The sequence below is a fragment of the Gymnogyps californianus genome, chromosome 4, assembly GCF_018139145.2.
Source record: "Gymnogyps californianus isolate 813 chromosome 4, ASM1813914v2, whole genome shotgun sequence".
Classification (NCBI taxonomy): Eukaryota; Metazoa; Chordata; class Aves; order Accipitriformes; family Cathartidae; genus Gymnogyps; species Gymnogyps californianus.
In genome coordinates, this window is record NC_059474.1 from 54,066,137 (window position 1) to 54,091,892 (window position 25,756).

A 25,756-nucleotide genomic window follows, 5' to 3' on the forward strand; every position below is an offset into this window, starting at 1 on the left:
GACACTGCGGAGGCTGCACTGGCACCAGAGCATGTGCATGGCCAGTGGAGCAACTGCTCTGTCAAGGGCAGGAGGAGGATAGGGGAGAAAATGAAGAGGTGCCAGTAACACACAGACACAAATAAGGAACATATGTGTGGTGCCAAGAGTTAGGCCGGTGGGGTGCAGATTAGTTGGCAAGACAGGCCCGTGTTCACTGCACGCTCCCTCTCAGCATGAGGAAGAGCCGGTGCTACAGGCAGGGAGACAAACGCAAGAGCCTTTCGAAGGCAACGCTGGACACGGCGCTCTTGCTGCTGTCAGCCCAACTGCCTTCAAAAGCCACCCTGACCTTATTAAAGCTACCAGTAGGAGAAAGTGCCCTTGCCAAATTAATTATGTGAGACCAAACTGGTGGCAGCAGGTACCTAGGAGCACAGGGCTGGAGACGAGGGCTCTGCCAGGACAGCCCAGCCTTGCCAGAAGCATCACTTTATGCTCCAGTTACAGTGGAAGATCCTTCTGCCACCCTGCCCCGGGACATCCTCCTGCTGCACTACTGGCAAGGAACCACCCCAGGCTCCCACCAAGCCTGCACTGCCCAGAAACACTTGTGCAGCTCCCCTGAGTTCACAGGGTGCAAAGTTGTATCCTGGTTGCATGAACTGAATCAAAGTGGTGCTCCACCAACATCTTAGGAGGGAAAAAGAAAAGAAAGATAAGGCCTATACATTTTATTAAGCTGGATGATGTCTTGGTGCTGAAGCAGGAGATCATTTGCAGCATTATTTTCACTTTCTTGAAAATAGACTATAAACCAGGAGAGTGAAAACTATTCTGTAAAAAACATTTTCTTATTTCTAGAGTCAAATCAGAAATTATTTTCAGCCATTGATTTTTATTTTGCCTTTTCTCTTCCTTCTGTCCCCATGACTTCGGCACAATATCCTGCCACGACCAAAAGCTCAAGTGCCAAAATCCTGCGATGAAGGCTATATTTCACAGAAAATAGCTAGACCTAGGAGGCACCAAACTGCCCCAAGACAGCATCTCTGCATGGGCACTGAGCAGCTTAGACACCTGGTGCTGAAGGGCACTCCTGCCTGCCCACAGCAGTCACGCATCTCACTTGGAAAACCCAAAATACAGGCATCCCAGTTCGGAAAGGCAGCTGAAGGACTAGCAGAGAGCCCTGCATGCAGTCAGCGCACAGGCTTGGAGCTCCGGAGCCTCACCTCCCACGGCCCCTGGGCAGCCTGGTGCTTCAGCTGGATCTGCCAGTCCTCCGTGTTCGGTTCCGCGCAGTGGTGCATGGTTAAAATGACGGGCCGGGTTAGCAGGGCTCCTGGTGGGCCGCAGCTCACCACCGGTGTCAGCAGGGTTTGGCTGTCTTCTACAGGTGGCCTGACGAGGGGACAGAAAGATGGATACATTAAGTGAGTTGAAGAAGTCAAAAAGGTACATTCAGGTATGCAAAAATGAAAAAGCCTTCTCTTAAAATAAAAAGATTGTGCAATCAAAGAATGGGTGGGTTTGGTTTGGGTTAGTTTTTTTCTTCCAAATCCCAAAATGTTTTTTTTTTTTTTGCCAAATATCACTCATTTGTCAAAATGCAGGATTAGGTGGCAGCAAATTATAGACCACACTTGCTGAGCACCCTCCACTCTGAAGGATCCTTGCAGACTGTATGCAGAGGCTTCATTTCACTCACTGCTGAAATGTGGTCACTGCTGCATTTGGCAGTTGTTTAGCAGCATACAAAAATGAACAGTGGCTCTTGTAAGCATCACATGTGAGAATTATTTACTGTCTGGACAGAGAAAATTGAAGAACAGAGGAAGCAAATGAACTAATGAGCACGTCTGAAACCTCGTTAAGTGGTATACAGCACATCTGAGATGTGCAGTTTGAGTTCAGAGTCATCACCAAACCCACTGATACTCCGTTTTACTTAAAAGGCATTCAGATCTACTAGAATGGCTACTGCAAATATGCCTGTGTGTCACCAGGTGTCACCGGTGGCGGGGGAGAAAGGGCGAAGGGATGGTAAGGAATAGTGCAGAGGGCAAAACACACTCACAAAGCCTGAGATTTCTAGTGATAACCAGAGCTGTTCAGTTAAATACACGGGTATTGGCCAGTGCGCTTGCTGCCAGTCACTAGGAACGGGTGTTATGGGAAATAATATAAATATTTAGGATACATAGCATACACTGTAGTTTGTAAATGATAGAGAGAGAGTGTGTGTGTGTGTGTGTGTGCACACGCATGTGCATGTGTAAACTATCCCAGACCAACTGCTGAGGAGCTTAAAAACAGAGGAAGCATGAGTGACTTTAACTATCCCGACATCTGGTGTGTGACAAATACAGCTGAATATGCCTCATCAACTGCCTCCCTAAATAATACAGAGGACAAATTAATGATCCAGAAACCAGCAAGCGGGAGATTAAAAGTGTTTGATGTGATCTGCGCTTAAACTCCAGATCTGCCCACAGGACCTCCCATCCTCTGCTCCGGCTAAGGTTTCAATCCCTTGTTGCATTTACAAATACTTGCATTTACATCCGTATTGGTCTTAGTGGAATTAGTTGAGACAACATTAAATACTGTTTATTTCTGCAAGTCATTGCCTTTACCAAAAGAAAGAGCAAAAAAAGTAGCTGTAAACTTAGATAATATTTTCAAGGAGACCAAATCAGGACAGAAGCAGTTTTGATATCCAATTTATTGCATGTATTCTGGCTATTGCAAAGATATGTCCACCGACATATCCTAATTTTGTCCACCTTAATTCTCCCTGAATAGTCCATTAATCTCACAGAAAATGAAAGACAAACTTTTGATAAATCCTTTTTCAAAGTGGGACGAAGGCACTTTTGAAAAATATCTCTTGTTGCTACAAATATTGTGAGAGGTTTGTATAACATTTGAGGAAAAAAAAAGGTCCGGCATGGAAAAATTTAAATCTATGCAAATCAGTAAATCCAGATGATATACATCTGTGGAAATTAACTGGTGAGTTTACTAAATGACTTAACAATTGTTTCTGAAAAGCCGTAGAGTGGAAACAAACAGCTGCGATATAGCTGCCTTTCAAAAAAGATGTAAAGTATAACAATCTGGACAGCTATCATGTATTATGCTGGTTATTTTAGCCTAACAAACAGTACACAGAATAAATGAAACACTAGCAGATGGAGTACCTAGTCCAGCTTCTCTTGCATGCTGTAGGGATCTCTGGATTCAGATTAAGATCAGGGATCACTCTCTTGCAAGACTGAACTGAATAAATCATTGGGCAGTTTTCACTAAAATGTGGCTTCTTTTTCAGACCCATTTACTTCAGTTTTTTTTCATAAGAAACAACAAGAAGCTTAAAAAACACTCACAGTGTGGCAGTGGTTTTTAATGGTCATCTGTCTTGTGCATTAATGGATATATGAACACTCTCCTATAGTCTAATTCAAGAAATTTCAAAAACCATAATGTCTTATGAGAAAGATCTTTCAAAATTACAATATTTGTCTGGAAAGCTACAGATATGACAAGCTATAGACTTAATCATCTGGTTAACCTAACTTCATCTAAAAGACTACTGACCCATGAAGAAGGAAGGAAAAAAAATCCAAGTTATCACATTTTTTGGACTCAATTACAAAACCAGCAGTCAAAAAGAATATAGGAGGGAATATATCATGATTGCCATAAAAAAATTCATACAGTGCCTTTTAGGTGAAAAAATGAGTTAAAATTGACAGGAATCTGAGCAGTGATGCATGCGGTTAGAAAAAGCCAAAAGGTCATTAAAATAATATGGTACTGATAAATCATACAGCCTAAAGTTGTCTCAAAGTAAAATTAAGTTTAGTCACTGCTCCGTGACAAAATTTTGTTAGCTGTTAAATTTTAGGACTCTGATGGAGGGTATGATTCTGCACCACAACATTTTATATCTGATTAGCACAAGTATAAAAAGTGATGCAGAACACGAAGTCGGGAGGCGTTCCAGACTGCACAGTCAGCAAGTGAGATGGGAAGCGGATACAAGCATACAAAGGACATGCAAAAAATAGCAAGGCTTAGTATTTTTTCCCCAAGTTGGTAAACAGCATCTTTGTCACCAGACATACGAGATTTATTGCTAAGTGGATGAGATATGTATGGTCCTGACCTGCTTATTTATGCTACAGGACACTCTGATGAGTGAAGAGCAGAAAAAGGGCCAGTTGCGGGGGTGCTTGACTTTGCAGTCCCAAATTGCCAACCAGACACTCATCTGAGTCTGGCACCCCAAAGTTATTGAATGCTGCCGGTCCCAGTGACTCTCCACCATCCACCTCGTGCAGATAAACCTTTAAAAACTGAGATACAATGAGTTGCAGAGAAGTTCTCGAGTGGTGTGAAACAAGGGTCAGTGCCACTGAATAGGTGAAATCCCAGCTCTATTGAAGTCCATGCTAAACGTTTCTCTGACTACTGTGAGGCCAGGATTTCTACTCACAATGTGGAAGACAATGTAAATAGCAACACAATCATTAAATTTACAGATAACAATTAATAAGGAATTATTGCAAGTAACAATGAGAGCCAGGAAATAATGCAAAAGATCCAGAGAGGATAAAAATACGGATAGGAAATAAAGTCCTATTAATTGTACAGCAGCTCAGGCTGCTGGAGCAAAACAAGTTCCAAACATAGTTATTTAGTAGCAAAGAAAGCAATAAGTGAAAAAGATCTCAGGTGAGTTTACTGCAATGCAGCAGGCATCAACTTGTAACGTGACACAGCGACAAAAAGCAAATCTGGTTTCTGGGGCTGTATGGGACAAGGCATGTCAGAGCACGCTCCCTTTCCTATCCAGCTCTAACGTGACTGCAGGTAGCAGGGCGTTCAGGGACCGCAGCTAGATCTCGGAAATAAGCACCTGAAACCCAGAGGAATGAGGCTAAACCATGCAATGGCACATACAGCAGAGATGTACCCTATGACAACTGACAGGAAAAAGGAACAAAAATCTCTTGACAGATCTTTTCTTATTTCTCACTGTTTCCAATTTCCATTTTAAAACAAAAGGATTATGCCTTACTATAGCTAATGAGAACAGAAACAGCTGCAGTAGACAAGATATATTATACAAGAGATATTAATCTTTCTGCTTCAAGGCATAAACCCAACACTAATTGATGGAATTAGTAAACAACAACTTCCCCTGAAGACAAGTTATTGTGTAGTCATTCATTACAAGCAATTTTCTTCCTTCTCCTGGAGCAGGTGATGCAGCACCAGCAAAGCCAGGATCCCAGCCTAGACGAGTGCCTGTTGTGATCGAGTATTGCGATTTCTGTGTTATAGATCGCAGGAGATCCAGCACAAGCACAGACATAGGGGAGCATATAGAGCAAGGGAGTTACCTCCTCTAAAGCAGAAAGATCTATGAGCAGACATCTTCAAAACCGTGGGCCAGAACCGACTTTTAGGCTGTTATCCAAAAAAGAACCCCAAACCCAAACCCCAAAAAACCCCATCCACATGTGCTTCACTTTAGGCTTGCAGCAGTCTTGGGACAACTTATTAGATGAGACTGGGCATTCAGCTGTATGACTCCGAAGTCACTTCACTGCAGGCAGAAGAGATGGTTTTATTTTAAAAAGATCTGACTGAGACTAAAATTCAATCCCCTGTTTCGTATTGCTATTAAAATGCACTAACAGTAGCTGAAAGGTCTTCAGATGTTTTTAGATGTTGTCCCATCCCGCACTGCTTATCAAGAACAGTCAACTTTTATTTAAAAGCAAACAAACTTTTATTCACTGTATCTGGTCCCTTCACAATCAAATTTGTGTTGTTAATGGGATTACTCATTTGGAACCATCTCCCTGTAATAAGCCAGACCATATTCATTAAGGTAGCTGTCAGACAGCAGATGTGAGCGCAACTAGAGAAATCTCTGCTCTTCAGTGGGCCTACACTGTGCTCCCTGGCACCGTGCGTAGATGTTACAGGCAATATCACAGCAGCTCAGGAAGCACAGGACGGAGCAGGGAGAGAGGAATGGCTAACTCATAGCAACAGATGGCAACTCTTCTACACAGCTTAGCCAAAATTCAGAGGGAAGACATTTTACTTCTCCTTTCATTGCAGGGGCTTTATTTTTGATATGTGTTCCTTCTTAAGTTTCAAACTTAATATTCTTGACTGACCTTGGTTCTTCTGCCAGTCTATCTTTAGAAGGAAAACGATCTGAAAAGTTTCCCTCCCCTTTTGCTCATGCTCTGGTCTTTTTTTATGCTGAATTTTTCAATTATAGTGACTGGCACTTCATGAAATTGTCTTCTGGAGTTGCAAAGTAATTTTGTTTATGCAACTGCGATCCAGAAGGAAGGTGGAGAAATGAGATGCGGAAGACTTCAATTTCTTTTATTTCACATCACTAAACTTAGAGTTTACTGGTGAAAAAGGCAACATTGCTCCTTGGATCAAACTCATTGATCAGCTGTGTGACTTTAATATAAAGTCTATACATACACTATGAAGCCACTGACCCAAATCCTGACAAGGCTCACCCAATCCTTCTCTCTTTTAAGGTAGCTCATTTGGAAGTTGCACAATTTATGTGTGTCTTCCATCAAGATCTTCAGGAGTTCTGCTTGCCTCGTTCTTCAGGGTTGTCACATTTTGTGGGCACAGCAACATCCACTCTCATTTGCATTATCTCCTGTGTGATGGATTATACAGGAGTGTCCTTCACTGTGCCATATTTCGTGCAGTTCTTGCCTCTGATTAGAGTATGCAAGAGTAGCTCCACCTAAAGCTGTGCAAGCTCGGCAGGGGTTCATGCAGGAACACAGGAACTGCCATATGAGATCAAATCAGTGGTCCATCAAGACCCAGACCCCGTCTAGCACTGACCAGTGCCAGATGTTTCCGAAGGAAGCACACAGCTCCACTAATTTAGCTCACAGCTAAATTTGGTTTTTAACCCGAGGCAGTCAAGAAAATCCTGAATGTTGGAGGTTTATACTCATGCTATTTAGTCCTTAGTCGTGTAATAGGTCTTACAGATGCTCATGGGAACAGGCTCTTGCCAGGTACTGGTCACAACAATGTGTTTATTTTATAGGTGAAACCACAACTCAAGAAGGGACCCCCTTCTTGCAAATTTCAAAGTCAGTGATGATACTTCCCCAGACTAAGGGGGAGAGCATCTGATCACCATTGAAAAGGCCAACGAGCTTCAAGACAGAAACCTGTCTGATGATAGCTGTGAAATATTCTCATAGGCTTGTCATTTTTTCAGTTTTATATATATACACACACACATATACACATACATGTACAAACACACACACATATATAGATAGATATCCTCATCCCCACTGTAGCCACTTCATAAAGCACATGAACTTTTCCATGAGGTCAACACACCAGCCAGGGATCAGAGCCCAGTAGCTGCTTGCCGTCCATCCTGCCCCGAATGACAGGCAGAATGAGGATAAGCTTGCAGTACAGGAGCAGGAAAAACAGCCTGCTGGAGTATTAGTCTAGGAAAAGAGAAAACGCACTGTGCCACAAGCACGCTAACACAGTTAGGGAAAACAACTGCCTCCAAGCGGCGTTTATTGCAAGCCATCAGAACCCCAATTCACCGCAGGAGGATAATGCTTTTAGGGTGACCCTCCTGCTCTCACATGCTTTGATGGATATGAAATGGAATAAATAGAGTGTCTCGGAAAGCTCTCCTAACCAATCTGCAAGGCAACACAAAGAGTGATATTACCGGGTTATGAAGTCTCTCAAGTGTCTGTACTACAGGTTTCAGAGACTAACTGGGGAAAATGTATTAGGAAAACAAAGGAAGGAAAAGAAAAGGGGAATTTGCAGGACTCTCAGGGATAACAGATTTCCTGTTTCAGCTTGACTGTTCAGAAGTTGTTTCATATTTCTACAAACAAAGTGTGAGCTAAATCTTAAGTTGCTAGAGATATGTGAGCTGTGATGGTATGCCTCTCTGTTGCTGCACTGGTTCTATTTAGGGTAGCGCTACGGGGACCACATTCTCGCCTCAGTGGTGGTTGTATATCAAGAAAAAAAGCCTGCCTTCATTTCTGATTATAACACCCATTTTATAGTTTCCTATATGTCCCCTTCCAAACTACATCAACACACGACAGGACTTTTCAACCCATACACATTTACGCAGTGCTCATGAAAATAAATGTAGGGTCTCACAGGGTTTATTGAACACACTCCAGTTACCACTTGGCCACAAAAGCAAATGTCTGCAGATAGTCCTTACTGTGGACTATCACTCTCTGCTGGAGTGCTGTAACAGTGCAGCAGCGGATTTAAAAAATAATTACTATGCACACTAACTTGTGGTACCCATATGACTCCAATTATATGAAGCAACATCTGTGGCCCATGCAGTCAGAAAAAGAGGCTTTGACCGAGCTGCAGCTCTGCTACAGCAAGTGAAGTGTATGGCAACATAGTCCTGCAGCAGGAGACCATTACAGCTGGGTTCTGGGTGCCACCCACCTCCTTCTGCTCCTGGGCACCTGGGGAAAAGGAGCAGGTAACAGGGGAGGATATTATAGTCTGCAGTGTTTAACCCCATTTCGGTGACTATTCGGTTCTGAGTGATCTAGACGACACCCGATGAGCTCCATTTTAAATGTCCTAGAAGTGGTTGGTTTCCATGAGCATGACGAGCCTGGCATGCTGGAGGGGGGCTGAAAAGCTACCATAAATCGAGTAAGCAGTGGGGTCTGTGCACCCAGGAAACGATTACCACCGTGATGGGATGAGCCCTGCTGCCCCATGGCCAAGGCAGCCCGCTCTCTGCTCTCCTCTCCTAGGGAAAGAAATCACTTTTCAAAGTCTTCATTGCAAGTGAGGATTCACACCTTTCCCTTCATTTCTGCAGGTGTACTTCAGCACACTTGCTCAGTTTGGCAGAGCACAGCTCCAAGCATGCTTTTCCCAATACAGGTTCACCTATCCTTCTATCCCCTGTGTGACCTGCTGAGTAACAGCTATCACAAAGCACGCAGAGGAGCCTTTAAGACCCTTGAAGAAAATAAATCAGACCAACATGTGACATCAGTTGTCCACAGCTGCATGAATAAGGAGGTAGGGATTCCCTCCATAACTGGCTGGAAAGAAAATAATTGCACATATAGGTCCGTGGAGGAATGAAATAAAATTTTTTTTGAATAATTAGATATTTTAAAAAGGGAGATTTGGAGACAAGTCAAATAACAGGGGATGCCCTCTGATTTTAATTTTTTTTTCCTTCGGCAGGAAAGAGTTCTTTTTCAATGCTGTTTATAAGTGTCTTTAAAACACAGCCAAAAGTAATAGGAATACAATCAATACTAGATGTGAACAGAGACACTTTTTCTGTAGCTGCAATTAGCTATTTTCCAAGAGCAGGCGATGAATAATGTATGCAAAAGGGTGGGTGCAGGGATTACTTATTTTTTCTTTAAGCAGATTATTTTAGCATGGGTGAAAGACTACCAGGCTAAAGCATAGTGTTCAATATCACGCAGTGTATAAACAGCTGTGGCTTAGCACATAATAAAAGCCATTAAGGGACTGAGCCAAAAAATGTATCTAGCTATGAGGAGGGGAAAGAGGCAAAGTACCATGTAATGATTGCTTAGATTCACATTTGCCATTCAGCCTTTGTGCACAAGTCCATTCTGCAGACTAAGATCTCACCTTTCTCTTCATTAGGTTTTCCTAAACTGCTTCAAATGGTATCTTGGCCTTTTGGGAAGCTCTTTTTTTATGCCAAGGCTGCCAGATCACTCATTAAGATGTAGAATATGAATTGGCCACACATGCAGATAACAGGTGAGAACAACAGGGGTCATCCCAACATTGGCTCTGGGTGGCCCTCAGCGTGCTGTGCCTGAGGCTAAGCAGGACAACTACTTGCTTACTTCCACCTCGGAGCAAGGAGGGGTGGAGGACACCAAAAGCTTTGGCTCCGTCCTCTTCACTGCATGGACTAGCCAAGCCCATGAAGGGTAAAATAAAAATTCACCTTCATTATAATAGGAGAGGAGATTTTCCAAGCCAGGTGCTCAGGCACCTGTCCCGCTGCTGAGCCAATTTGTTACCTTGCTCCTCCACTCCCTTCGCCTTTGCAGCATGGGTCTTTATTAAGAGGTTACCTCACATCTTCTCTGCCGCCCCAAACTCACGCTGGCACATTTTCCTCACTTCTGGCTACGATTCAGCATCCCTCCAGCCTGAGGGCTTGCTGAAGAGTGCAACTCTTGGTTAGAAAAGCAAAAGTCTGAGCTGGTTTTGTGGCAAAGTTTATCCTCGGCTTTGCTTGCGTATACCTCCAAGTCAGCAAATAATAGCTTCAACGCAGTAGGCTTTGCATAAGCGTATTACCACAGGTCTTTAGTTGCTACATTTTTCCCCTCTGTTAATGCACAAGCAAATAAAGGCAGTCTTTTACCTCATGTTCTCCTTCCTGTGAACTGTCACATACATTTCATAGACTCTCCCTTGTGGAACGGCCCCCGCTGGGATCAGCAAGCTTACACCTGCAGAACAGAAGAGACACAAAAGATAAAATGGAGAGTGGGCCTGTGAAGGCAAGTGGGCCTGTGAAGAGGAGTGACAGGAGAGGCAGAAGATGAAGCCTGTGATGCCAGATTTTCACCCAGCCTCGCCAGCAGACTCTAAATGACCTCAGCAACTCATGAGAAAAAGTATTTACTGCAGCCCTGGCGTCTCCAGCGGTCAGCTGGTCTGTTCATATTCCTCTTGTGCGTTGGCACTGAAATACAGGAGTGGAGAAGAGGATTTTCTTCCCTTTTATTTTATTTAAAGAGCAGACAGATGGTTACGCTGCTGCTTACCTTGTAAAATGATGGAAAAACGAACAACTCTGACTAAAATTTCCAACAGCTGTAACGGGACATCTCTCCCTAGGCAATTCTTACTTAATTAAAATCAGGAAAGAAAGGCAGTGGAGCACTGTCCCAGGAAGCAACAAGAACTAGTTGTTTCCTGAAAGATGGCTTCTGCAACTGGCATCCTGTCTTTTAATGCACTCAGCTTCTAATTAGACTACCAGGGAGACAAAATTGGGCTTCTTGGTATTTTGAATGTGCCTAGTCCTGTCAAGTGGCTCAAAATTCATGTATCCAACCTTGAAAAAATGTGGGCAAATATGCTTGGTGCCCTTTTCAGTGGTGATTAGCTGCACACTTGATTACAAAATGCTGTTCTTACATTACTACCATTTCAGAAATGTCCTGTCGTTACACGACAAACATGGCACACGAATCAGCTATTTCATTCTGCTGGACATGTCTCAGCCAGCTGTCTTGGCAGATGTGGATTAGCTGGGAATCAGTGGCAAGGATTTTAATATAGTTATTACTACATAGCTGAAAACAAACCTACAGGCAGATTATTTACATATATGCATATGCACAAGAGAGGCTTTACAGAAACCTTGCACGGCCCTGTCTCTTTTCTTTAGCATACATGGTTTGGTTACACTGGAGACCTCCCATGTGTTGCTGTACAGGGGCTCAGTCCCATACCTGGCGTTGAAGGGGAGGGATTAGCTAGGAAAGCATTTTCCATGAATGCCTTCCGACACTTGTTTCTTTACAGGCCTGTTACAACCTCACCTGTGCATGTTCTCAGCTGTAACAGGGCAGGCATAGCATAAATGAAGGGCTTTGATCATATCACTAGGAGGGTATACATAAATCTAGAAGCAGCACGGAGGCATACACGGTAGTGGTAGACAGATTGATATATTTTACAAAACTTATTTTAATCATTTTGAAGGGAATACAGCAATAAATAACCTTTTTTTCTTTACAAATTGATATTAATATATGTGAATTAAATGTGACTAATAGACTTTGCTGACAATGTGCACCACTATGGCATAAGAAACCTGAGTATTAATATCTACCTTCAGCTGCTACTTAGAGAAATGTGAAATCCAGGATTGTATAGCATGAATTTTCAACATTGCTCAGCAGTCAGCACCAGATTTCTTTAAGTAGTTCAGCTTTCACTTAAATTTAATAGCTGTTTTTGCCTCCTGTTCCATGGTAGCTCAGAGAGGAGGGCTACTGCTCACCAACCACTTTTTGCTGCTTCCTGGGCAGTGTGGGGCTGCGTCCTGGAAGGACCAAACCACCTAGGTCCCTGGCCACCTAGGCATTTTGCTTTCTCCACAACGTCAAGAAATAACAACACAAAAAGACCCAGCAAAGGAGCAGGAGACAAGGGTAGGCACTATCTCCTCGGTCAGTGTACTGTGCTGTAAAATGGCCAAGAGCTGACCACAAGATGTAAAGGAGGAAGGCAAAAATGCTGTGAAACCTTGAGCTACTGTATCAGGTAGTTGTGAGCTGTGGTCTCACATGTACTGTGGTCCTACCTGGACTCAGAGCTCCAGAGAAACCAGGCAGGGGGACTCCTGACCACTGTGTAGCCTGCATATCCCCCACATCCAATGTTTTATACATTTGATTCAACCCCACTTTAGATGTTAATGTTGCTCTTCATTAGCATGCCAAACCCACAGGAATATCTAGGTGCTCAACTTCCTTTGAACGTCAACACTTCATTTAGGAACCATACAGCAGTATAGCTCTCCTGAAAAATCCGGCTGTGAGAGCCAAGCTCTCCCAAGGCTGCCCAGGAGCTCCCTGGATGCTCTGAAACTGCCTCCTGGTGCCTGGGTGGCTTGAAGGGGGCCTGGCAGCCTGGCCTCATACCGTATGAGAAAGACTGAGCAACACTTTGCAATTACATCAAAAGGCACTTGCTGCTCAGTCCCCCTCTTTCCTAGTTGTAAAACAAGTCAACAATATGTATACCAAGGAGAGAAATATAGAAAAGGCACCCTTGGGCCTTATTTTCCTTGGGTATGTAATGTGTGCAGGAAAAAAGCCTTCCAAAAATTAGTATTCTGCTGTCCTACTTCAATACCACACAGTCTGCAATGAATTGGAAGTGGAACAACCGATTTGTTTTTTAATTAATTTGTCCTTTTTATGTGTGATGACAAGATTGAGGCTTTCTGGCTTGGAGTCCCTTCTCTAGAGCTGCATGAAAGGAAAAGGTCAAGGATGCTGAATCTCACTTCACACAGGGAAGCTCTGAAGCCTCTCATGTCTCAGAGACTGGCTAAGAGCCCGGCAATATTCTGTTAAAAAGGTGGCCAGGACTTTGGGAAAAGAATACTTGAAGTACCTTGGTAGACCTGAATGGGGGGAAAAAAACATGTTTGTTCTGAACAAAGAAAAGGCAGAGTCCCAGGAGTGACCCTGCTTTTTCCTGCATAAAAGCAAGCTAACTCCACTTAAAAACACAAAACAACTGAGCCTTTAAGCCAACATGGCTAGCACTTACCTGAATTGGGAATTACTAGGTGACCTCCTAAAGAGTTGAAAGTCCCAAATGCAGTGCACGATGGGTCTGTTTGCCGAGCAAGGCTCTGGTTTTTCATGTTCAGGGTCTCATTCTCCAGCAGAGACTGTGTAATCTGCGGGGACAGCTTGGAGGAGAAGTCAGAGAGGTCATCCTGGGGGGTGACTGCACCGGAGGTGTTATAAACCTTGATTTTCAGGTTGGGCAGCGGGTCCAGGATCGGCGAATTGGTCATTGGGATTTTATCAGAGACGTCATGCAAGGCGTAAACAGGACCCCTGTACATGGCTGCAGCAGAGGTGAGGTCTGGTGGCACCGCCAGGAGGTCTGCATTGGAAATGAGAAGTAAGAACCATATTACTTCTCTATTCTGATGACTTTCGGGTTTGCATTCTGCATTTTGCATTTCATACTAAAGGTTAAGATATGCAAAGTCCTTGCAGACTGACCTTGGTCTCCTTTTCCATGCATCTCTCCAGCAAACTCCCAGGGCTTGTACTGCCCCAGCCGCTATGGAATCTAATTGTCATACAAAATTACAGCATGTTTCTGCTCTAAGGATTTTTCACTGGGATTATTTTTCCAGGCTGCACTCAGATTTCCAGTGTGACATGCTTAGCTTCAGGGCAAGATGTTTTCCATACTCAGTAGATCTAGTTTTATTAACTAATACCCCCTCCCTAAATGCTAAGTGAGAATCACTATCTAATTGGCCTAACGATAGCATTCCTGAAATAAAAGACAGAACAAACCTATGAAGTCATTGTGCCCATGACTCCCCACAGTGGGGGATTAGTACCTGCATCACACTTTTTGGAGATTTCTTTTAAAAGTATCCCCAGCAAACAAAATGACACTTCTGCTAATCTTCCACATGACAACTCTCTTGTCATCTTAAATCTTACTTTGATTTATTCTTTTTGCACACATATTGGGAAAAAAGAGGAAATCTACCGCCTAAATACGGGTCTTGAAAAAGCCAGCACTAACTTTAGAGTGTTTTTTTCTGGCCAATGAAGTGTGGAAATAATCAAGCTGTCATGCACCAGTGATAAAAATGATCATTATTAAATGATGTTCTACTGCAACTTCTTCTTCTACATTGTCTATTGAAAGTACAGTACTTCTTAAACTACTATTTATGCCTGTGGAGACAGGGCACAGTAAAAAAGACTATTAGTGAACCAAAGGGGAGGAAGATGTGATAGAATTACTGTACTGTAATATCACTCCTGTGATGAATCCTGCCTCCGTTGTTTCTGTCAGAGCTTTGCCTTTGATTTAAATTTGAGCTGGACCTGTATTTTCATAAACGTCTCTGTGTTTCACTCTCGCTCTCTCTTCAGAAGTTAAATTCCTCTGCTTTATGCTCTTGAGCACATCTGAAAAATGCCAACGTGGGTTTTGAGCACTTGACTATCATCAGAAACAAATGGATACGATCTTTCTCCCTTTTATGAAGTGCCAACAAGCATCCAGCAAGTATCACTCATGCAGCCCAAGAGACCATAACCTTATAGCATCTCCCTGAATTGGTCAACATGGAGTGAAATGACAACTAACCTTGCCTTGCAGCCTTGATGTTAACGGGTTGAAATCCCCCATTTAGCGCCGAAGAGTCAATAATATCTGACTCAAAGTCACGGTGGTTCTTGCGATAGACAAACAGGGCCACAACCACGGAAATAGCCAGGCACACGATCACGGCTATGACGATCCCAACGTAGAGAGCAACATCATCCGAGTCAGGAGCAGCTAGAGGGAGAGAGGCCAGGAACCTTGAAGAAATGTGCTCCTCACAGGGACTTTCAAGAAAACACATTCTTATTATTCTCGTTTCCTGCAGATATTTACTACCTTTTTTATAGGTTAATTTAAAATCCATTTCCAAAGCTATATAACAGGTCTATGCCCTTTTGATGGAAAACAATCTTTGATTTCTCTCTAACTTGTGTTCTAACTCTTTCCCTATCTACTCGTTCATCTATCTAGTACCCAGGCTGTGAACTACTAAGCATAACACACGTTATAGACTTAGTCTCATGAAGCAAATTCACCCTATGAAATAAAATAGTATGTCTTAGTGACATAGTGTCATAATATTGGTATTTAGTGGTTTATCTAACAACAAAAACCATGTTGTGGGTTTTTAAACTTCAGAAGCCTAATTTTTGAATTAAAAAAAAGTAAAACCCCCCAAAAGTCCATTTTCTATGGAACGCCTGGAATATCAGGATGTATCTTTGAGTTTGCTTTTTTTGAACTATAATGTGTCAAGCCATTTTTCCCTTCCATCTATTTCCATTTAAAAAAAATAAACTAGTGAAGCAGAGAATCAAACACTGAATTCTCATCACTGGCATTAACACATACGTATTTGGATAAAAGCCGAAGCAAGCACAAGAAATAATGTGCTAATTTACCAAAAGGAACCCGGATTTATTAGAGCTGTCTTGTGAGAAAATGGCTATGATATTTCTACTAGCTGCTTATACCGTATCTTCAGCACTAATTCCAGGCTAATCTCTAGCATCATTATCCACCAGACATTTTTTTTCCAGAAGGTCTGAATATATGATCAAAATTTGATGTGTTTCTATACAATGAAGTATCCCAGTTTTAGAGACAGTGTAATGAAAAAAGAAAGTGCAAAACCAAATCAGACTTTTTTAGTACCCCATTTTTGTTAGTTTGAAACATGTGGAATCATTTTTATTTTATTTTTTTGCTCCCTGCCTTCTAGCCATTCAAGCCAGGCTGTCGTCCAGCCGTAGAGGTGAGAGCTGGCAGATGTTGAAAGGGACTGATCAATCTCTGTAAGCTCCTAGCTATCAGACCTTCTACCAGCCTCGAAACATGACATTTTTCTCCCAGCAGTTCAGGAAGCAGATCTCTGAGTTCCAGCTCAAAGAAAAGTTATCCCTCCACCACATTTCTTCTGTTTGCTAAGGAAATTTTAATGAGAAGAGGGTTCATTCTCTCCAGTTTCTGTCTCTGAGGCAGCATCTTCTCCCATTTTCCTCGTGCATAAGGGCTGTTATCATTCTGTGTCAACCTGCTGACAGCGAAACACTGTGACTGCTGTCAAGCAAGCACCATGCCACTTACTCTGCTGAATAGGTTCCTCTTTGCCTAGTCACACAGAGCTGGCATAACAGTAAAGCTTGACCCAAGGAACAGCATCAAATTAGCATCCAGGAACGTAAAATCAAACATTTAACTTACAAGAAAATCCATATTCATTCTGGGTTCTCTGTTCAGTTGAAATAGGATAAATGAAACCTTAAAAAGAAAGAAATTAAACAAAAATGGGAACAAAATCAAATTAACGAGGAGAACAAAAAAGGGAAGCATGAAAAATGGTTTAATTAAAAAAAAAGAAGGAAAAGAAACTGATGGCACTTTAAAATTCTGATACAGCACAGAATTATGATTTTGCATCCCCTGTCTCCTCCAGAGCCTTACTAAGAATTAATAAGCAGGCAGATTGAATTTCTAAGCCAAAATCGGTCTCGAGTCACTAACTTTGGAGTGCTTAAAGTCTTTCTTTTATTGAGCATAAACTCTAATGGATCTAATTTATTTCAGACATCAAGGGTCATTAGCATATGGAAAGTCTTTTTTCCCTATCCCTGCCATATGCTTTAATTCCCAGGACATGTTCGGTGAGGCTCTAAACAGTTTTTTTATTTAATTATCGTAGCTTGCTGTTGATCTAATAGAGCTAAAGGAGACCTGTCGTCACTGGTCAGAGGTTAAATACCCATTCGCTGAGCAGAGTCCATGCACAAAGCCCTCTCTCCGTATTTCCCTGGAATTATTTTATCCTTTCTTTAATACATGTTCAATAGGAATTCCTCAGGGAGCAAAGAATTTGCCAGCAAACGGGAAACCGAGTGGCTTCTCTTCGAAATTATTACAAAATCAATAAGGACCCTGGGGCCATAACATTATGTATTTGAAATCTTTGCAAGCACCGTCTATCGACAAAATCATAACACAATTTACAGCTGTATTTCGGAACAGATAAATAAGAGAGATCGTTTCCTTTGTCTTTTCTTTCTGCAGCTCCTACAGCACAGCACGCTGGAGCTGCTTAGTTCGCACACGAGTCCTATGAACTCGCTAAGCACCTCCCAGCTGCTTTCCATCCATATGGAAAATGAGTGAAATGCTCCCAGTCCCATCCTGCTGCAAAGGTAAATGACAAACCCAAAGTAAGCTGGGAAGTCGCTGCCAGGGACACGATTAGAGTCGGTGTAAGACAGAAGGTACCTCTCCTCCATCACCTTCCCTTCAGTGCTTTTGAAGGGAATTTCACCCCCTCTCCTTGGATCGCACTGCGAGGAGCTCGCACAGCCGGGGACTCCCTGCAGGTGAAACGAAACTGGAAAATGCACTCCTGGCGCGTGCCTAATGCATAGGCACATTACAGGCAGACCAGAGTAATAATCCCTAGCTCCCAGAAATGCTGAGTTTGGGTGCTTGGCATCTGTTGTGCTTTACATAGCTCTTCCTGCTTTGCTGCACTGCTTGCTAATGAAGATATAGTCTATCCCAATTGCAGGTATAGACATACCTCTCCCCGAAGTTTCCAGACATTAACTATCGCGTAAATGCTACCTTAACTGAAATACCAGATGTATTGGGTTTGCGTGGCAAGCTTTTGGTAGCAGGGGGGCTATAGGGGAGGCTTCTGTGAGAAGCTGCTAGAAGCTTCCCCTATGTCCAATGGAGCCAATGCCAGCCGGCTCCAAGATGGACCCACTGCTGGCCAAGGCCGAGCCCATCAGCAACGGTGGTAGCATCTCTGTGATAGCATATTTAAGAAGGGGAAAAAAAACCCCAAACCCCTATGCAGCACAAATTGCAGCTGGTGAGAGGAGTGAGAATATGTGAGAGGAACAACTCTGCAGACACCAAGGTCAGTGAAGAAGGAGGAGGAGCAGGTGCTCCAGGCACCGGAGCAGAGATTCCCCTGCAGTCCATGGTGAAGACCATGGTGAGGCAGGCTGTCCCCCTGCAGCCCATGGAGGTCCACGGTGGAGCAGATATCCATCTGCAGCCCATGGAGGACCCCATGCCGGAGCAGGTGGATGCCTGAAGGAGGATGTGACCCCATGGGAAGCCTGCACTGGAGCAGGCTCCTGGCAGGAGGAGGTTTGCTGGCAGGACTTGTGACCCCGCGGGGGACCTACGCTGGAGTAGTCTGTTCCTGAAGGACTGCACCCCGTGGAAGGGACCCACGCTGGAGAGGTTTATGAAGAACTGCAGCCCGTGGGAAGGAGTCACGTTGGAGAAGCTCGTGGAGGACTGTCTCCCATGGGAGGGACCCCACGCTGGAGCAGGGGAAGAGTGTGAGGAGTCCTCCCCCTGAGGAGGAAGGAGCAGCAGAGACAACGTGTGATGAACTGACCCCAACCCCATTCCCCATCCCTGTGTGCTGCTGCGGGGAGGAGGTAGAGAAAATCAGGAGTAAAGTTAAGCCTGGGAAGAAGGGACGAATGGGGGGAAGGTGTTTTAAGATTTGGTTTTATTTCTCATTGCCCTCCTCTGATTTGGTTGGTAATAAATTAAACTAATTTTCGCCAAGTTGAGTCTGTTTTGTCCGTGACGGTAATTGCTGAATGATCTCTCCCTGTCCTTATCTTGACCCATGAACTTTTTGTTACATTTTCTCTCCCCTGTCCTGCTGAGGAGGGGGAGTGATAGAGCGGCTTTGGTGGGCACCTGGTGTCCAGCCAGGGTCAACCCACTACACCAGAGCAAGAAGAGCTGCTTTTTGATGATGATGTTTTTTCTGACGCATCATGGGACAGACTATATTGCCTGTAATATCTATTTAAAGCTTTATTTCACAGCAATGATTCCAGCCTTATAATTGCTTTTAGAAATATTATGTTCTTACATTCATTTATTTGGTTCTTTGGGGCATGTTCACCTACGGGTACTCTCAGCACGCATACTCAATCTTTCATAATAACTGCTTACTACTTCTACTAGTGTACTCCAGGTATTGGCCATAAAAAGTCAGGCGAGCAACTTCTGAGTGCTTCAGTGAGTGCTCAGCAAGTCTGGGCATGAATTTACAGTACCCTAGTTACTCCCCACTTACACCCCAGATGAATGCTGAGGCCCATATTTAGTCAACCTCAATTTCAGCTATAGCCTTATGCCCAGTATTTCCTGTGGCAAGATATCTCTGGAGACCAAGAGGCAGCCAGCAGGAAATACAAGGCACAAGCACAAGCTGGAATTTAAGCTGGCTGCATCTCCGAACGTCTTTTTGCCTCGTACTCAAATCCACTGGGAAAGCTGAGGACTTCTCTCTGCACTTCATGTGCCCCAGCATGTTCTCAGGGGAGGTGGCATGGGGCAGCATGCGTCCCCTGGCTCTGCATCACCCATGGAGCTCGAGCTCACCCACGCAGAGCCGGAAAGGCTATTCCTCTCTCCTTACGTTGCATTTCAGCTGGCAAGTTTTGCATTCAAGGTTGTGCTTCATTCCTGCCATGTCTGAGGTGATCTCGCAACTGCCACTCAACGGGCACAAAGGACTGGATTAGCTGTGATATTATTGAAAGCATTCTCTCCTCCCAGGAAAATGGAAATCCAAATTCAAGTCTTTTCAGCAAAGTAAACAAGCGTGGTCCTCAAATACTCTCAAAGAAATTTACCTCTTTGCAACCTCCTCACAGACCCTGTTTGTCCCAAATACTTATTTGCGTCTTACAAGTTTGCGTAGATTTTCTTACTGATAACTACGGAGAGCATCCTTGCAGCTACATAAGAGAGACACCAATTTCTTCAACAGAAATGTTTTGTGTATGTATTCAAAGGCATGTCTGTTAAAATGGGAGGATGAGGCGAGGCTACTGCTTGCTGCTTCCATTAGCCTCGCAAACCAACATGCTTAGTAAAGTGAGCTTGATTTTAGTCTCCTGTGTGTGCTGCAAACTGAACCAAGCACCCAACTCCAGCCAACTGTTTCCATGCAGACATAGCCTGGCTTGCACAAGTGTCTGCAAGGACACATTTTCAGCCTGAAAAACATGTTTTTTACATAGAAGGAAGGCATGGCCGAGGTGGAAGGGTTAAGGGCTGCTGAGTGAGATGCCATCATTTGAGTCATAGGCATGCCAACTTTTTGCTGAGGGCCAAGAGTCACAGCTGACGAACCTGGCTGTAGATGGATAGGTGGCCACTCGTGCTGGATGTAAAGTCCTTGTTGAGGTGATGGCACTACACAAGCTATGCTGTGGTGGTCATACAACCCTGTTTGCTCACAGTATGTGGGCAGGCATCGCTGGCTGAAGCTAGCAGAGATCTTACCTTGGGTTGACCTTCAGTATCCCAGCCAAGCTGGCAACCCCAGCCATCCGCTGGTCAAACACCAGCTCCATTTGCACTTGCAAATTAAGCACATTTGTCAGAGATCACTCAAACGTGGCAACTACAGACGCCTTCTGCCATTCGGGCAGGACTTTTTAAAATAAAACTACTTTTAAACACTCCTTTGTCATGAAAGTGCTCTTCCAAAAAGGGAGCGGGCGTTGCAGTGGCAGCGGTAAGGGGAAGGCTTGCAGCCATGCGCTGGTGGTAGTGGCTGGGCAGGAGGTAGGGTTATTGCCATACTCCCAGCACAAGAGCACAGGTATTGCTTTAGAAAGTTGGCTTTCACACTGGTCCCTCTGACTACGCCTTCAAACAATGAGAAAGGACATTTCCATCAGATAATGATGAAAACCTTCTGGGATTAGTAACTGAAATAATGAAGAATGACTTCCCTCCTCTCTTCAAAGTAACTGCAGTGAAGAGAGATCTTTTTCTTGTGGGTTTTTTTTTTTTTTTCCTCCTTGTATCAACAGCACTGCTTGTCAAGTACCTGAGGGACTTCTACCAGGATCATCAAAATTTTTAACGAGAGTGAATTTAGAAAGGTGCTGGTGGGTTTGGCTCTGGGAAGGCTGCTGAGGCTGCTGACTCACACTTGGAGCAGCTGGTTTCACAGTGAGCTACTTGCTTTGAGAAAAGTAATTTAAGCTTCTTCCTCCAGCTTGTTGGGAAATGTACATTTTCAAAGGGGCTTTTGATGTTTTGTTGTGTAACTTACTGCTGGATGAGTAAAATAGTAATAATCATACTTTACACTTGCATAGTCCCTCCTGTTTGAGGCTCTCAGAAGCTTACTAAGTGTGGGTATTTGTTTCCCTTATTTTACAAGTACCGCTTCTTATGTCGTACCTGGAGAATGAGTGGGAGGCTTAGGTTAACGCACAGATATTGCACCATTGTAATTGCACAGTAAATGCATTCATTAAAAAGCCTTTAATTAAGTTGATGTTTCTCCATGCATTCTACTTTATATTCCACTTTAGGCTTGTAAATACATTTTTTGTCCCTGTGGAAGTGCCTCTATTAAATGTTAAAGGTGGGCTTTTTTTAACTAAAGTAATTACACTGGCACAAATCCTTTGTACAAATGCAGACGTATCATTATAAAGGTGCATTACGTAGGCATTGCCTATCCTCTTTCTATAAAGCATGTGAAGAGCTATTTAAGCACCTTTATAACGATGTAACACACTGGGAAAAGTGGAGAAGGGTGAGTATGTCAGATCGTGCTGGAAAGATAAACGAATCCAATGTTGGTATATAGAAAAGACTTCAGCAGGCTTTTTATCAATTTAGTTTAACTCAATTTCAGCATCAGTCGCACTTGCACTGATTTGGGAAATTGTGACCATCTAACTAAATAGATTTTGAAGCTCATTTAATTAGTTTGGTGCAGTTTGTGAAGGCAGATGATCCCCAAACATTGGAAGTGTAGCCTGAGCATTCTGGTCCCACATGTCTTGCTCTGACCTTCTGGAAACACATTTGTGCCAGAGGCCACAGGAGACACAACGGCGGGTCTCTGTGGCTGAATGGCCTTCAGCATATCTGCATGTGTGGGATCATCTGCCTTAGGGGGTTAATTTTGACAAATAGGCAGGCTGACCCTTTTTTCAGCATGAATTCATCTGCTGCAATTTTCCTTGGGAGGAGTAGGTAAACCTTCTGCCAAGTTGGGGAATGAAGCATTTGGGAACAGAGAATCTCAGACCTATGAAAGATAATTATGCAGAGATTATGGCACTGACTCCCTTGAGACTGAAATTGAAACAGAGTGTCACCAAATAGTCACCAAAACAACTTTTTCCGCTGGGGAAGAATCTACCCCTCAGCATATTCATGGGCACGTATACAGACACACAGTGCTCAGACTGGGAACTCAGCATCACGACCATGGGCATTTTGAAATCCTGTGTTTGATTCTACCTAGAGAGCCCTTGGAATATACTGCCTTGGCCTGCAAACTGGCATATTTTAAAGACAACTTTTATCCTTACAGTATAAAACACTAGGTCATGGCTTCATGCAGAGGGCACTTTGTAACCGGCTCCCCTTTTTGGTCCTTAACAGATTTTGCTAGCCTTCTAGTCATGCTGAATTTGTATTAATGATAGCAATTTTAGAGTGAATTGATCAGATTATGAAAATATTTTACTCCGTTGCTTGCAGAAAATAAAATATTCACATAAGAGAGAAAGAAAAATACCCAGTTTTCCATTTGTATTTTCCCCAGCTACTTTCCCTCTTCCCAGCAAGTAACTAGGTAAGCTGGTGGAGTAGCTGAAGGTGATATTTCTGGGCACTTATTTACTAGGGCTTATACAGTTTGGGTCATATTTACAAAAATATTTACAATTATCGTGCAAAGAAATTGCTTTATACCATTAGCTGCTGAGGTCACAGTTAATGATACATATTTTGAGACCGTATCAAGGTCAGTGAGAGCTGGAGACATGCACTTTCATTTAATAAAGTGAAGATTGCATAAAGCATGTCATAACTGCTTTTTTCTTTAATGCATCATATTTTAATCTGGCACCACTTGCTTCTAATCTAGAAATGCTCTTTACCCTCTATGTAGCAGTTTCAAAAGGAGCTAAGGTCACGTAATTACGTGGCCCTTTTGAAAGCCTAGCCACATGACATGTCTCAATAACATCCTGTTGCAACGAACTCAACAGGTTGAGCATAATATATTGTAACAGCACTTTTCCCCCTTTTGGCTCCAAAGTCAGTGCCCTTAAATTGCCTATAAGAAAAGAAGGCGGCATGCATTCAACTGCTGCCTTTCTTTCTCTACTTTGACGGCTTTATCCAGTGTAGCGACACTGAAGCAGGAATAAGCTCTTGCTGGCAACAGGCTCTGAACCACACAGCCATGATGGACAGATGAACAGAGACTAATTCTCACATGTAGATGCCTAAAATTTGAAGGAAGCAGTTCTTAGATGATTTAAAGTAGGTATGATGTGGTGCATACATTGTGACATGAGAGTTTACTGAAACAACCCTTTGTTTCTCTGTGCTACATACACATCAGATAAGTTCCAGCATTTAATAACTCAAAGCCAGCAAGCTGGTCATTTTTTCCATACCGGTCCCAAACAACATGCACCCAATTGCTTCGGTTCTTAATTCCCATGATGAGGTCTTCTTTCAGCATTAATTCAGTTATCTTCCTCTTTTCCCCAGCTCCAGTGGCTCAGAATTTTATTTAAAATCTTTGGGTTTTGCTGAAATTTTCTATAATCAGTCTCAGTGTCGGAAATTATCCTGGAAAGTTTGAATAAAATTGGGTTAAGTACCCGAATAATTTTTTTTAATTTGGTTTGGTTTTGTTGATTTTTGAGTTCAATGGATCTCAATGGGTAAAAAAAAAAAGTATATATTTCTGTTTCCAAATTCCAGGTTCTAGAAATTCAGCTTCTCTCCCTTTTCCTGTAAAATGCCATTCTCAATTCAAAGTCAGCCCAATTTCAGATTTCGTAAAACTCTGCACTCCTGGGAAGAGACATCCAGCAATTCTAAATTCTGAATTCCATTATAAAGAGACAGTTTTGAGACAAAGAAGAAAAAAGGCACATGGCCCTGCAGTGTTTGCAGTGCCGTGACTGTAGCAGTGACCTCATACTACTAGTCCTGTTTCCATCTTTATGCCTCCTTTTGCCTTACCTAGTTCACCATTACCTCTCAGCAATCCTGCAGCTATCACCAGCTTGCTGAGTTTCTTCATTATTTTTAAAGGAAATTCTAGATGATCAATACAGTGTGTGAAGGCTTAAAGCTTTCAAAAGACACTTTCCAAAAACACTTTCAAGGGCTTTCAAAATGTTAATTCAGATGCATTGCAATGCTATGGGTTTCCATCTAGTCCCTACGATGGACAACCAGTCACATATTCTCATGTTAGGAGAAGGAATTTAGGAGACTTAATTTGACATTCGGGATTTTTAAATTGCTCTGTGCAGGTCCCACTGTCCAGAGACTGCGACTGCACAAGCTTCCAGTACTTCCTTTTCTACAAGGGGGCAGAGTTAATGGTACAAGAGCAACCTTAGAGTAAACCCCATATTCTGACTGTTTAGTGTTAAGGCTTCATGTTCACTGAACATGTTGCTAATGCAGATTTACCACAGGAGAAATATTAACAATAATATTTGAATTGTAATTGTTGTTAATTGTTTCTCTCCTCCGCTATTTCCCAGGAACTCTAGCACATAAACAAGAATATGTGATGTCTTATACCTTATTTGTGGTGGTTAAAAACTAAAAAAATCCCAACAACAAAAAAAGTCCCTGGAGCTGCAAAAAACTCTCAGACAGAATGGGCCCAGCTTCTTCCTATATTTGCTATTCTAAAGAAAGACCTTCATGTCTGTAGTAATGATGCTGAAGGTCAGATATGATATCAGGCATCCCAGAGATAATGCACAGTAATTTATTTTCCTTCTAAAGGACTAATTATTGGCATGTTCAGGGTGGGCTAATAAACAGGGAGCTTGAGGTTTTGTGACTGATTACTTACTTGGGTATTATCTCAGATCTTTCCCGAGCGGGTAGGTTAAATGGGGAGTCTCTCTTGTTCTGTCCTTGAACAGGAGTTTATGATATTCTATAATTAAGATTGCAACTATATTTTCATTTTAAATTAGATTCCTGACATTTTGTTAACATTGTTAGGAAGGTCTTGCCTGAGTTTAAACATGCATGTCATCTATATGGGGGTGGGGGAAGATGGAAGAGTAGGATAACTTGTTGCTAAAATTTGATGTGGATTAGAATAGGCAATTTTGACATTATGCAATCTTTTACAGTTAAGGACTTTGACCTTTTGGCTAAATCTTATGTCAGTCTTTAGTATCGTAGAAGTACAGAACCTTAACATTAGGTTTGTTATGCATGTTTGACAGCAAAAGTAACACATGTCTAGCATTGCAATTTGCTAGAT

The 25,756-nt window shown here is 42.9% G+C and overlaps 1 protein-coding gene across 1 annotated transcript in view; it reads right to left on the reverse strand.

The window, feature by feature from the left end:
- UNC5C (unc-5 netrin receptor C) overlaps positions 1-25,756 on the reverse strand; it is a 258,605-nt gene that overhangs the window by 12,144 nt on the left and 220,705 nt on the right. Inside the window, exons 8-11 of the mRNA XM_050895802.1 lie at positions 14,977-15,168; positions 13,396-13,740; positions 10,463-10,550; positions 1,215-1,383 (exon numbers count right to left, since the gene is read on the reverse strand). Of these exons, the coding sequence (XP_050751759.1) occupies positions 1,215-1,383; positions 10,463-10,550; positions 13,396-13,740; positions 14,977-15,168 (794 nt within the window). The remainder of the gene's footprint in view (positions 1-1,214; positions 1,384-10,462; positions 10,551-13,395; positions 13,741-14,976; positions 15,169-25,756) is intronic.